This window comes from Pristis pectinata, chromosome 11 (genome assembly GCF_009764475.1).
Source record: "Pristis pectinata isolate sPriPec2 chromosome 11, sPriPec2.1.pri, whole genome shotgun sequence".
Lineage (NCBI taxonomy): Eukaryota > Metazoa > Chordata > Chondrichthyes > Rhinopristiformes > Pristidae > Pristis > Pristis pectinata.
The window spans coordinates 5,258,280-5,272,848 of record NC_067415.1 but is presented as its reverse complement, the minus strand read 5'-3'; the positions used below and the strand labels follow the sequence as shown (position 1 = coordinate 5,272,848).

The 14,569-nt window shown below is 39.5% G+C and overlaps 1 protein-coding gene across 11 annotated transcripts in view; it reads right to left on the bottom strand.

Moving 5' to 3' along the window:
* The window catches only part of emsy (EMSY transcriptional repressor, BRCA2 interacting), a 75,422-nt gene that overhangs the window by 34,573 nt on the left and 26,280 nt on the right, over positions 1-14,569 (bottom strand). For 6 of the 11 annotated variants that reach the window (XM_052025666.1, XM_052025664.1, XM_052025665.1 and 3 more), the window contains 10 exons: positions 12,737-12,996; positions 10,835-11,081; positions 9,745-9,933; positions 7,751-7,825; positions 5,330-5,473; positions 4,959-5,135; positions 4,310-4,455; positions 3,413-3,586; positions 2,592-2,805; positions 929-979 (listed from right to left, as the gene is read on the bottom strand). In XM_052025666.1, the coding sequence (XP_051881626.1) occupies positions 929-979; positions 2,592-2,805; positions 3,413-3,586; positions 4,310-4,455; positions 4,959-5,135; positions 5,330-5,473; positions 7,751-7,825; positions 9,745-9,933; positions 10,835-11,081; positions 12,737-12,996 (1,677 nt within the window). The remainder of the gene's footprint in view (positions 1-928; positions 980-2,591; positions 2,806-3,412; positions 3,587-4,309; positions 4,456-4,958; positions 5,136-5,329; positions 5,474-7,750; positions 7,826-9,744; positions 9,934-10,834; positions 11,082-12,736; positions 12,997-14,569) is intronic. The other 5 variants (XM_052025668.1, XM_052025671.1, XM_052025673.1 and 2 more) reach the window with 3 other exon arrangements.

Below are 14,569 nucleotides of genomic sequence, written 5' to 3'. Positions count from 1 at the left end.
TACATAAAGAGCTAGCAACTTAAGTGGGCAAAATATTAATATCCATATTAGTGCCAATAGACGCCAAGAACTGTGTGAAACACAACTAAGGCCATATACAGGTTTTACTCCAAGTGGTGTTAGACAGCCTGCCTCAAATCTCACATTATTACACTCTAGATCAAGATTTGGCCTCCAGGTGTTTATTAAACAATGAAGCCACCTTGCAGATAACTCAATGTGACTATTCCCTTAAATCTACAGAATGCATTTAATTAGAGACCACACTTTGCACACTCAAATAATATAAATAACTACCAGGTTATACAAGAAAAGAGGTATTTTGTCCTGTAGATTGAGGCATGTTCATTTTAATAAAAATTGAGATTCAAGGGTCTCAGGAATATCAAACCTGAATGAAAAACAACAGAAGTCTGAAACACAAAATTGGAGAAGGACGTGAACTCCCAAGGACAAGATAAAGGAAAGGAACACGTCTGTCTCTTTAAAACCAACCCTCCAGAGAATAATATGCAATGATTACACACTTCTGAAAATTGTACTGATTTCTGTTCCCATCAAAACTTATCCTGCTGGAATCGTGCTACAGATTCAACAGGTGTACACGGACAAAAATTTATCAGCTCCAGCATGACTGGAATAGTAGACTGTCAGTTTAAACAGAACAACTTAGTTGAAAAGGGGAGTATGGAACAAAAACATGAAAAATAAGGCAAAGAACATTCAGTGACAGTCTTATGATTTATTTTTTAAAAATATATTCTGTACAAGGTGAAATGAACAATAATACTGCATAATCAAAAAGGATAAAACCAAAAAGAGGAAGACGACACAAATTACACGTTGTGAATCACATCCCATGTAGACTTACAAGGGGTGGGCAGTTTTTGAAAAAAAAGTAAAGGGACGGCACAATATCTGGACTTACTCAAATAATTATTTCGGGTTTTCTGTACCTCGATGTACGATCGGCTTTTGCCTAGTGCGACAATTAAGACAAAACAACAAGCAGGGGTTAAGGAAGACAAGGTTTTGCGTTTAAAAATGCTGCCTCCACAAAGTAAGTTCCACATTTATGAGGCACTCTACCTCCCCTTTCTTCAAAGAGGGCACTTAAAATCTCTGTTTATCAGTATTGATAACTATTCTACATCAAACAGAAGAATTTACAGCATATTGCAGAATACTCCAGCACTGGATGCAAAATTAAACCTGGATTCACATTCACTTTTCTGCAAGATCAACACTTCAAAAAATTTTAAATCAATGTCTTGGTTTCATGTGACCCTGCATCTTGCAGCATTCTGAAATGAGAGGGCAGAATAATTTTGCAATTCTCTTCTCCATTCAACTACCAGGAGGCTTGCAAGAGCAAATGAACAAATATTTCGAATTATTTAATGCCTTGGAGGCCTTAAATGAGGGAAACTAATTTGGAACCCCTAAGATGTAATGGTAGAACCTTTCTCAACTGGATTAAAGTCAGCCTTCCTCTCCCTAATAATACTTGCCAAATACGAAGTGAATATTCTTAAAACAAAGCAAAAAGCTAGAAAAGAGGTTATCAATATGTAAATATTGGGAACATATGACATTAAGCATGACTTCAGATGATTCATTAAACAATGCCTAATGATTAGCTAATATAGCACAAAATTAAAATCTGACATTTTATAAGCTGCATTTTAAAATGTTTAAATCATTTTCTGAAAAGCTATAAATTGATTACTTTTGAAATTGTGCTGTTCACAACCTGTTGTGCGTTCCTACCCAACCAAATTAAATGTCCTAATAAAAAGGGAATTCTGAAAATCTGACTAAAATCTAATTAGGCATTCAATTGTACATATTTATGTTCAAACGTGTTTTATCATTATAACAACATAAATGACAACAGGTACAGTTTCTCCAAAGAAGAATTCCAATTACTCAAACCACACAGAGAAAAGTATGGAGGGACTGGGAGAAATGGCTGCATGCTATTTCTTGATTAAAGAATAAGAGGTCCGAGGGGAGAAAGGACGGGAAACCTTATTCCAAGTCAAAGTGTGTAGTGTGCAAAAAGCTCACCCAATAATAAAAACTAGTTGTTGGTTTATGAGAATTGAACAGTTGAAACTCCTTCAAAAACCTGTGACTTTCCCTGACATTTTGGTGAACATGCCCCCCTCCTTTGCCTTCTCATTCCACAAAAAGGGCAAAAAACAATTACTTAATGTAAATATACACCAAACAAGGTTGCATTTTAAACCAATAAAATACAATTCCTATCATGGGTCAATAGGAAGCATTTTACTCACCCTTTCTGTATCATAGGCATGGTCTATGCAGCATCCTTAGGATTTCCCATGTAAAATACAGGCAGTGGGAGATGGAAGATGGAAGGGACGCACAGACAAGAGAAGTTCTGGAACCACCTGAATACAATTTTTTAAATAATCTCATTCAGCTATTAAATCTGCTAAACACACTTCAGCCTTGCTTCTTCTGAACTCTGACCTGCCTTCCTTGCAGTTCCAATGAAGTATATGCACAAACCCATCTAATTCCGTTTATTAAATAAAAAAATAAAGCATTTAGTGAGTTTGTACCATGCGAGCTTTGTACAGAGTCACTGGAGGCCAGACTCCCACTGCCGCCCTCTGCAAAGGATTGCGTTTCTTCTTTCAGACTGCTTTCTTGACCAGGCACGTTGCTCCCCTCTGTCACTCTCGAGACCTGCTGTAGAGTTTCACTCACCAGTTGGCGGGTCTGCTCACTCACCATTGTGGCCTGGAAAGCCACAGGCTTTGGCTTAATTAGAACCTGCAATGTGTACAGATAAGCAAACTTTATTACTATAAATGGAACAGCCTTTGGAAACTTAACACCTATACAGGAAGGCAGCAAGATTCAAGAGTGAGCGAGGAGATGGTACTCAATTATATGCACATAATCTAACAGCAAAACAAAAAGGCATCTGTCCAATATTCAAAACCATTTACCAAAAGAGCACTCAGGCATACCTGGTTGAGGGAGAAGCTTTGTCTCCTGGTAGGATGCCTGTCACTGGCTACTTATCCAGACCCAGTTGCATGGCCAACCTGAGAAAAGCTGCCCACCAATTTTTGGGCAATCTTCTGCAACAGTTCTCCCATAACAACCCAACCATCTGCAAGATGATGACTGAGCAGAACCCAGGTCTCATTCAGATCAGTCCACTTCCCCATACATGAGCTAACATCCAACTCCCACTCCTTACTTTTCATGATAATCTAATCCAATGAAGTAAAACAAATATTGCCTGAAACATGAGCTTGAGAAAAATATAGATCTAAAAGAAGACATTAAATATTTCAGATGGGACTCTTCATCAGCTACATCAAGCAAGTGTTTTCTGTGTTTTGCTTCTGCGGTCCAAGAACCCACTCACCTGCGTTTTTCCTTGCTGTCCATAGAGAATCTTGGTGGGGATGATTTTTGTAGTGGGCTGCACTGATGAACCCACCCCTTTTGGCTGAGCCACAATCATTTTAGTGATAGGTCTTGTTGCTGTGATAATTGCTGGCTTTGTCCCTGCAGGTACTGCCTGAATGGTCTTCTCACCCTGCATGAAAACAAAAAGTGGGGAGGAAAAGTGGTAGAAAAATAGAAGTAAGTGCTTTGAAAGGTGAAGTACACAGAACAGACCCATACATACACTTATGGCTTGCAAAGGCATCTAGTACCAGAATGATTTGCATTTCAATCACGTTTTAGTTGAAGTTATATTGCAGCCTCTATGTCATAAACGATAAGTAGTACAGTTGCCAACATATCATGCATGCTATGTTGGCGTCGGAAGCGTGGCGACACTTGCGGGCTGCCCCCCAGAACACTACGCAAAGAATGCATTTCACTGTGTTTCGATGTACATGTAGCTAATAAAGATATCTTATCTTATATCATGAACTCCAGATAATTTTCTCTTGTAGCTGGATCTGTGCTCAGCCTTCTTGATTCAAACCATCTACTAAATCAAACCTGCCCCAGGAAGTGAGCATCAATAGCTAGGACGACTTAGCTTTCCTTCCCTTTATTTTCTTCCCATAAAGCAAGAAAATGCTCCTTAACAAGAGAATGGGCAAGCAGTGACACTGGTGAGTTCTCAACGCACAAATCCAACTATCACCTTCCTTAATGAAACAAACACACTTGCATTCCACTGCTGCACATCTTATTTTGTGGAACCTTATAAGTTTTCTGTGACCTTCATCCATAGAGCGTTGTATAAGATTACTGTGGGGAAGCAGCATGATACTAAATGTCTGAGAGTTAGCTATTTACTTACCCCTGCATTTAACAATGTCGTGACCACATTTTTTCCTGGAATTCCCTGGATAGTTGTTCCCTTCCCTGCAGTCTTCTGCACAACAATAACATTTGGTTTTGATGTCATAGAAGTCATTGGGATGGTTGTTATTTTGGTTGTTGTTCCTATTGGCAATGCATTAATAAGGAATGTTATTGAATGTAATCAGGCTAGTACAAGAACAAACTCAGCTGAACAACATTTATCACATGCCAAACATTCTCCAAATGAAGGCAGAAAATGGAGATTAAAACAAAAATTTATAATGAAAACTACAAAGGCACCTAAAGCCAAGGAATAAAACAGTGATAAGAGTAGGGAGAAATGAAAGATATTTGATTAACTTTCAAATATTGTTACTGTAAGATACTTGGAAGATAGAGGGATTACACAGTGAAATATTTGACTAGGGAAGTTCTGCATTGTATATTTAATAATACCACATCTTTTGTGCTAAGGAACCACAATAAGACACTACACCTCAATATAGGTTCCAACGCGAGAAAGATTTTTACTATTCGCCTATCTCTGAATTCCAGACCCCAGCCAAATTTCTCTACCCTGCTGGTGTCACAGGTGAGTCTTTGAGCAATTTTCATTGTTAACAGCTGTACAGGTGAATACTAACCAGACACAATGCTGCTGCTGATAATCTTTCCACCTAGGGACGTGGCAAGTGATTTTGGTACCACAGTGATGATGCTGCCACTTGTAGTTTTCATGTAGGTGGCAGATCCTGGAGAGGCTGCCATACGGGCACTGATGGTGGGATTTAATGTAGGACGTGTATAGGTAGTTTGGGTGCCTGTTACACAAGAGGGCACACACATATTTAAATAATATATCACGCAAGCTGCAATAACATTTAAAGTTATACTTTGTATGAACTTATTTACACAAACCTTAAAATGTCAATCCTTTTCAAGTCAAAACGACACAACCAGGATTTGGACAGCGTATTTTGTGTCATTTTAAATGTTCTATATTTGTAACACTCACCTGTCGGTGTAGTAACCAGTTTGGTTGTCATGATAGCACCGTTGCTGCTAACCACCATGATGGGTGAAGTGCTTGTACTAGACATTGTGACTGGTTTTGGCAGAATTTTACTAGGCTGCATCTGCTGCGTTATTATCTTCACACCTGCCAAAAGCATAAGCTATAATTCAGGTTGTATGTCACTGGTCCAGAAACAATACAAAATCCTTTCCCATTCAATAAAGTAGAGATTTAACAGCAATGATTAGTCAGCCATGAAGCATGGACTGGGGATGCAAGTGATCTGTCTTGAAAAGTATGAACAGTATGAACTTCATCCAGCAAAGATCTACCACAGCAGGAAGAAATAGGATTTCTATCTCCCAAACCCACTGTAGTTGGTGATTTGCAAATGAAAATCACGGTAGTATAGTGGTTACCGTAACACTATTACAGCGCCAGCTGCTGCACGGAATTTGTACGTTCTCCCCGTGTCTGCGTGGGTTTCCTTCAGGTGCTCCAGTTTCCTCCCACATTCCAAAGACGTACAGGTTAGGAGCTGTGGGCATGCTATGTTGGCACCAGAAGAGTGGTGACACTTGCAGGCTGCCCCCAGCACATTCTCAGTAATGCAAAAAGTCACATTTTACTGTGTGTTTTGATGTACATGTGACTAATAAATAAATATCTTAAAAATACAATGGGATGCGAGCAATTTCAAAAGACAAATTCCTTTTTATTTAAAAGAAAAAAGGAAACAAGGGGTGAATTGCAAATACAGATAGACTCCCCCCCCCCCCCCCCCCCCCCCCCCCCCGACTGGCAGTTTAAAACCTATGGACCATTTTACCTTAGTACTGAAATTCTGCCAGACTCAGTGTATCTATAACTGAAGTTTCCAGCTGAATATGTATTTAGCCCAATACATTGCAGTATTTAGCTCAATACAGCTCATCTGATGAAACTGTTTAAAATTAGAGAGCAAAGTAAAAACTCACTTTATAATAAAAAGCAGTTAACAGCAACAATCTGAAAACAACTTCAAGCTTCAAAAACTTTTTCATTAAAAATATCATCTGCAAATTAATGTTATGCAATGAATATAAAAATCAAAGGACTTTGCTCTGCTGTTGGACTTGACGTGCTATTGCACAAATCTGTCGTGCTTTCCTCCCTTTACATCATGTTTTCTGCTCACTAATCATGTCATAATTGGACGATGTGGCGGAAACCCAAGGCAGCTGGAGGATGTGGGAGCATGCAGGAATGAGAGGACCATATTGTTTTATAAAACTGGTTGGTCTGCTCCATAGCTCCCTCTTTTGAGGCGATGTATAGAGGATTCAGAAAATTACCAAAGAGATTCCCTTGCAATGTACACAGTCTAAGTACCAGGTTGGGAAACTCCCCTCTGCTCTGGGTAAGTGGTGGGGAGGAAAGCGATAGGACTAAAGCAGGACGGTTGCTTGATAGCACAATTCAATCTCAAGACATCTGGTCTCAAATCATAACCATCTCTTCTCTCTTCACATTGCCTTCACTGTTTATAGCTGGCACATCACTAATGCAACTCATTCCACAGGTCACATCCATCTGGCTCATCTCTTACTCGAGTTCACACTGAAATCATTCAGTCTAGGGAGGAGGGGTGGGTGCAAGAAGGGACACTGCAGCATCATTGAGAGCTAGGATTTATTTGCAATATGTTCATGTCGGCAATTTCATTAAAAAAGTCCACAGAGGAATTTGAAATTTACACAAAAAAAGTATAACTTAAAATGGGGGCTATATTAAAATCAGGATTCTCCATCTTTCAATCCCTGAGAAAAAGGATTCCAGATTTTGCAGTCAATTTTCATATGGCAAGGCTTACAAACAATGAGATTATCAATGGATGAGGGATAAATATTGACCAGGACAGAAAAGATGAAATCCTTACTCTTCATCAAATTTTCTTACAGCCCCCTGAAAAGGTAGTCAAGGAATCGGTTTAACCCTATATCCAAAAGAGTATTGCAGCAATACCTTGGCAATGCACTGGAGCACCACCCTGGATTATTTGATCAAGTCTCAAGAGTGTGTCTTGAAACCAGGACCTCAAGAGAAAAGATTGCACTTGGATGCACTGGCACTTCATCACTGCAATTCTGTGCAAACCTGCATGGTTTCCATCTCACATTTTTGTTTATAAGAATGCAGGAATGATAGAACTATATAGTTTTGTAAAACTGGTTGGTCTGCTCCATACCTTCCTCTTTTAATGGTACGGAGAATTCAGAAAATTACCAAAAAGATTCCCTTGCAATGCACACAGTCTAAGTACTAGGCTAGGAAACTCTTCTCCGCTCTCTCTCCCTCGTGGGTAAGTGGTGGGGAGGGACTTGTTTATAATCTGTCACCAACTGATTACTTTTTGATATAACCCACATTCACTGTGCACACCTGAAACAGTAACGCCCTCCGGCATCATCTTGGGACCAGGGGCCACAGCACGAGCGCTAAAAGGTGCCCTTAATACTGAATAAATTAAGAAAGAAAAAGTGCTTTACTTTCAATTTTGTTCCTTCCCACCCCAGGTTCTCTCTTCCTCTCCTGAAGGCATGTTCTTGTGCAAGGTAGTTTCATTTCAAATATTCATCCTTTATGGCAGAGTATTTGATTGAGGAGAGCATCATGATCAAACCTGATCTTGTTCTCGCCTGATGATCACACACATGCACTTTCCAGGAAGAGGAGTATCTGGACAGTAATCAGAAAATGCTTACTGATGTTTCCATCTCTCACATTAATCAAAAGGACCTTAATACCATTATGATGCTCTGTCCAAGATAACCAAACAATGACCAACAGCTCTTGGTCTAGATGCACTGGTATCCAAATGGACTGTGCCTTTAAAACTATGAAGATCAAGGTGCTGAAATTATGAACATTTGCAAGCTGTGGTAATCCAACCCTCAAATCTCAAGTACAGATTGGTCACAATTTTGTATCGTCTGAAATTTAGGGTCTAAAGGTAAGCAGGCTGTTAATGCTGTTGACTCTTTAGGAAACACATCCAAAATCAGAACCCCAGATCCATTACTAGAGATTAAGATAGGTGTAAATTAATGGTTGCAATTGTAACCAATGAAGCTCTTGACCTAAATGGCTCTCAAACAGTTAAAACCTTTAAGCAACATACAAAGGAGCTGGAGGAACTCAGCAGGTCAGGCAGTATCTATGGAGGGAAATGGATAGTTGACATTTTGGGTCTCTCCAGCTCCTTTGTGTTGCTCTGGATCTTCAACATCTGCAGTCTCTTCTGTCTCCATTAAAAACCTTTAACATCTTTCTTCAGTTCATTCAATCTCTCTTACTTTTCCATTTGCAATTACGGGATTTTTGTTTATAAACGCCAAGGGTGGAAATACTTAATGAAGTCTCTAAAGCAGCACCACATATTTAATAATGTCGTTTCTGGAAGAATTTAGCACTTAATTATACACTGAAAACTAAACTTTTCAATAGCTTGATCACTCTGATTGCAGAGTGTTGAAGCACACTTTGCACTGACAGACAGATTACCATCAGGTTATATGTTGAGATATGTTTACTCCAAATTACAAAATCACTTCATAATTGTAAAGAAGCCAAGCTTACAGAAAATAAAGAGGAGGCCAGGCAATATCTGTGGAGAGAGAAACAGAGTTAATGTAGCAGGTCAATTGGAAACATCAACTCCATCTCTCTCTAGAGAAGCTGCTTGATGCTGCACAATACTTCTGGCATTTTTTTGGAGTTTTATTCCAGATTTATAGCATCTCTGTGTTTTTGGTTTTGCATTTCAATCAAACTCAATCGCTTAGTGCCTCCATATCATGCATTCTACACATTTTTAAATATAAAAACTCAAAAAGTGACATAATTGAAGAAAAACTCAAACTTATCTTCTCCAATGAACGTGGAGAACATGCTGTATGTAAACTGTTGTGCTATAGACTGCACAAACACATTAGTGTAAAACTCTGATAATCTGGTGTCTGATTGTTTGGAAACCCCACTGGTGTGACACCTGGCTCACAAGGTGATGTTTTCTGTGCTCCTTACAAACTCACTGGGGCCCTACTTCCAGCACCCCTCATAATCTCACTGGACCTAATAAACTCAGCAGTTCTCTGAAAATATTACTACACTACTGCATAACAGCTAAACTGAAATGTGAATTGAAAGTGCGTTGGGATATTAATAGGAGTAGCATCAAATAATCCCGAAAATCTGCCAGTCTAGCACCAAAGTTCAGAGAGTGCCAGATTATCAGAGTTTTACGAGATAATCAATTTTATAAAACTGACAAAAAAAAAGCACAAATTTCCAGATGCATATATGGAAGTCCATTTTATTGTTACTGACCAGTTATTTCAAGTTTAAGTAAAATCATTACCTCATTTTCAACTTACCCGACTCTTGCTTGATTTGAATGGTGGGTTTGACACCAGGCGAGGTCTGAGACTGCTGGGACTGCTGTTGTGGAGACTGGGAAACCTGCTGCTGCTGCTGCTGTTTGGGAAACTGGGTCAAGATCTGGGTTGGTGTTTTAGGAGACTGAAGCCTGGCTGCAGTGACTTTTACCGCAGTACCAGATGCACCTGCCGGGGAGAAAAGGAACAGTAATTTTGTTTTACGAAGTGGTTTAATTAAAGCAGCTCACTCTGTGGCTCAAATATTCTCGAGATTGATTCCTTAAAATAAACACTAATAATAAATGCTTATTCAAAAAAAAACCAACACAGTCAAAGACCCACAGCACCCTCAGAACTATGTACTGTTACAAGTGCCAATGAGACATCATAACAAGCCCTAGGTGGACATAAAAATAACCCATAGCATTATTTAAAAGAGAGCGGGGAAGTTCAGCTCAGAGCCCTGGTCAACATTTATCCAGTCAACATTCCTTAAGCAAAGGAAATTTATTTTCTCATTTCTCCCAATGGAACTTTACTGAGTGCTTTCCTATATTTTCACACCATCATCATTTCATTGACTGTAAAGTGCTTTGGGGCAGTCTGGAGTTATAAGAGATACCACATTTCAACAGCTTACAGCAAAAAGCACAGTGCCCAGTAACTCACATCACTAGATGGAATATTACTTCAGTACTCATCACATAGACATGGCAGTGAGTGCCTACATTCCGTTTCCCACCAAGATGGTGCTATTGTGGAAAGCTGAATACAGACACTACTTCATTAAAAACTCAGGTCGAGGTGCTTGTCATCTTGAATGCCAAGAGTAAAACATCCAGAACTGGACTCAAAGCCAAGAAACTCAAGCATGTGTCTCAATAAACTACTTAATTACTCAATAAGCAACATTCCTACGTTGTACTGTTCCATGTTCAAACTTCATTCTTGCTGCTTGTGGTGTTATCCCAATTCTAGCAGGCAGTAAAGTGGTGCATGTGAAAATGACTTGAAATGAAAGCTTGGAGAATATGTTTAAAATAACAGATAATGAGACTGTTTTAAACTAATGCAGTCTTTCCATTACCTTGAGCTATTGTTGACATTACAACAGAAGACGTTGATGAAATCATAGACATAGCAGTAGCAGAGGATGAAGGAGTGCTGCCAACAGTAAAGGGTGGCTGCGTGGCAGTGATGACCATTGGCTGTCGTTGTGTGGTGGTAGTGATGACTGACGTTGGCACAAGTTTGGTCACAGCAGCATAATTGTGAGACTTGGATAAAATATTGGGTACAAACGTTGAACTCGGCGATGTGGTTACAATTATCACCTATTTTTAAACAAACAAAAAGAGAACTTTTAAATCTTTGAGAGTCTTTTACACTTATCCCACCTTTCATAACTCCAGGAAGTTACAAAGATGTCCAGAGAAAAGTAAGTACTTATTGGAAATGTAGTCACTGATGCAGCATCTATCGAAGTAATGCCTCGCGTAAAGGTCCATTCTGATGAAATTCATTATTGATTTTTATTTACCTAACCAACAACAGCTACTTGTGGTTAAAAATAAAAATATTCACAGCTCTAAATCATGCAAGTCTCGAACATCAGTTCAAAACGAGCCCTGAGTACACAACAGGACCAAAACAAGGAAGCTTCCAGGAGTCAAATGACTGGTGGAAGCTGGCACTCTTGCAACATTTAATGCATACCTGGATGTGCACTTGAATTGCCAAGGCACAGAAGGCTACTAGCCAAGTTCTGATAGAGGATTAGTATAGATGAGTACTCAGTGGTCAGCCTGGACATGCTGAGCTAAAGTACTTGTTTCTGTGATATAGGACTATGAAATATGCTTCATGTAATGTATGTCTATGCCATTGAAGGTGTTCTGTTTTTATTTATTCATTCACAAGATGCCAATACCAACATTAATTGTCCATCCCTAATTACCCGTGATGGTCAACCACACTGGAGGCAAAAGATAGCTCATAAGGACAAATTTCCATCCCTGAAGGACCCAACTTAACTTGATGTCCCCCCCCCACCCGCCCCCCGAAAAACTACCCAGCAGTTTCACGGCCATTAACATTTTCTTAAGTTCTAGATTTCTCCTTTAATTTCTTGAATTTAAATACTCCATACGACGTGTTTCCGGATGCATGGTCCAGAACTCTGGTCCAGTAATTTAACTGAAAGTCAAGAAGAAAAACTGCAGATACAGATAAAAACAGAAAATGCTGTAAAAGTATCATCATCAGGTTAGATGACAGCTGTAGAAAGAGAAACAAGTAACATTTCAGTCCAGGATCCTTCATCAGAACAGAGAGAGAGTGATACAATTAGTCTTGGTAGCAGAGGTGGGGAAGGACCACACATCGCTACCCCCTCCACCTTCTCTGCTACCAAAATTAACAGGTTTCTCCCTTTCTCAGTTCTAATGAAAGACACAGGCCCTAAATGCTAACTGCTCCTCTTTCTACAGATGTTGTCTGACCTGCTGAATTTTTCCAGCATTTAATTCCAGTAACTTAACTATATGTCCTATAGTGTAAGCACTTCAACTTGAGAATACCTCTGCATTTTTGTTCCCAAGTCTTTTACCATCACCTCTTTGAAACAATTAATCATGCTGAAGTATTGTTTTGAGGAAACTGGCTACACTTCAACCATGCATCCACCCTACAAGTGAAAGCCTGAGTCAGCTGCTCAATTGTGAAGACAATGCAACGTTGCACTAACTTTACCTATTATCCATAGTTCTCAATGGAAAGCAATCAGAATTGGGGACTTTCACTATTTTTTCTTTCCCTGCTATGGAACACTATGCAACAATCCTAGTTGATAGGGGCTAATGCAGGATAGGTTTTCCTGGCCTGAATGGTTCAGTTCCACTTGGAATGTGCAATTAACCAAATGGCCCATTTTCCCATTTTATTCTTTTAAAAAGAGTTATAACCCAAGACAACTGCAAAAGTGATTTACCTTCTGAGTAGTTGTGTTTGTCGTTTGGGTTGTGGGCTTTGTAAAAGTAATTTTCACTGGTGACATGTGCGAGGGAATGGAGTTTGCAATGCTCTGCATAATGTTGCTCACTTTCGGGCTACTTCCAACAGGAACTGCAATCGACTTGGCAACTGGCGTGGCTGACTTGGGAACCTCTTTAAGTACCACAGGGGAAGAACTCGATGAATTTGTACGCCTGCGTTTACGAGGTTTGTCATCTTCATCAGCACAGCTAACACCTGTACATTAAGGAAAGGTAAACCCCAAAGTTAATGAGCTACAGAAGCAACTTACTGAAATAGAAGTATATATTAAGAGCTCCATTTCCCCCAACATGCTGAAACTGCCAGTCTAACTGCAATATATTTTCAGATATTCTTGGACAGAGTGTGCATTTCTCAATAACACAGGAGTGTCAAATGATCTAACCATGAAGGCATCAAAATCAAGTTCAACCTGCCTGTTTATACACTTCCCCAAAGCAAAGGGTCAATGAATTGCAAATAGGATTCATCACGGGCCAAGGGGCAACAATGGTAAATTCTGCTGCTACTACTGCTTCTCCAGCTGTACTTGGCTAATTCAGCACAGACTAAAGATCAAACCCAGGACTGCTCAACCTGCATTGTTAATATCACAACAGACAGTTGACATCTATTGTTAATCATCAGAAGAGTTTTATCATTGCATTATCACTTTCTTGCACTTTTGTTGCATAATCTGTGCTGAATTAGGATACCGCCAAAGCCTTGAGCACAAAAATCTACACAAACACGAGTATTACATCACTGGAGGTGCCACCTTTCAGCTGAGACATTAAACTGAGCAACTCCTTTCTCAGGTAAACTTAAAGATCTCATGACACCATTTCAAGGTTGAACAGTTTACTGCCTAGAGTCTTGGTCAATATTTATCCCTCAATCAAAATCTCTAGAAGTGATTGCCTGGTCTTATCACATGGTATGTGTGTGATTAGCAGGTCCCAAGCTCTGGAATTCAAGTCTCAAAATTCTCCATTTCTCTTTCTTCTATTATGTTTTTAAAACTTAACCCTTTGAATAAGCTTTTGGTCATCTCCCATAATCAAAGACCCCACCCCCCCATGACATTCTCTCTTCTCTCCTCTTCCATCGGGCAGAAGATACAAGAGCCTGAGGGCACGTACCACCAGACTTAAGGACAGCTTCTACCCCACTGTGATAAGACTATTGAATGGTTCCCTTACACAATGAGATGGACTCTGACCTCATGATCTACCTTGTTGTGACCTTGCACCTTATTGCACTGCACTTTCCCTGTAGCTGTGACACTTTACTCTGTACTGTACCGTTATTGTTTTTACCTGTACTACATCAATGCACTCTGTACTAACTCAATATAACTGCACTGTGTAATGAATTGACCTGTATGATCGGTCTGTAAGACAAGTTTTTCACTGTACCTCAGTACAAGTGACAACAGTAAACCAATACCAATAAACCAATACCAATAATTTTTCCTACATGTCTCAGCATCAAATCGTTCATCATAACAGTTTATAGCAATGGAAGGGAACCACTCAGCCTATCATACCCAAGCTGGCTGAGGAGGACCTAATGAGCCTAATCTGACTTTCTAGCTCTCAGTCTCTGGCCTGATAAGTTATGGCACTGAATCCTCTAAACCGAGTTCACTAGTGTTGAGAATTTTGCTAACTATTTACAACTATAGTGAACTGTTACTTTTCTATTTATACAAATAAATCTCCATCTCTAGTTACTCATGCTTCCTCAGGAAACTGGTCCTTCCTGTTCAACCTATTGAGATCTCTGT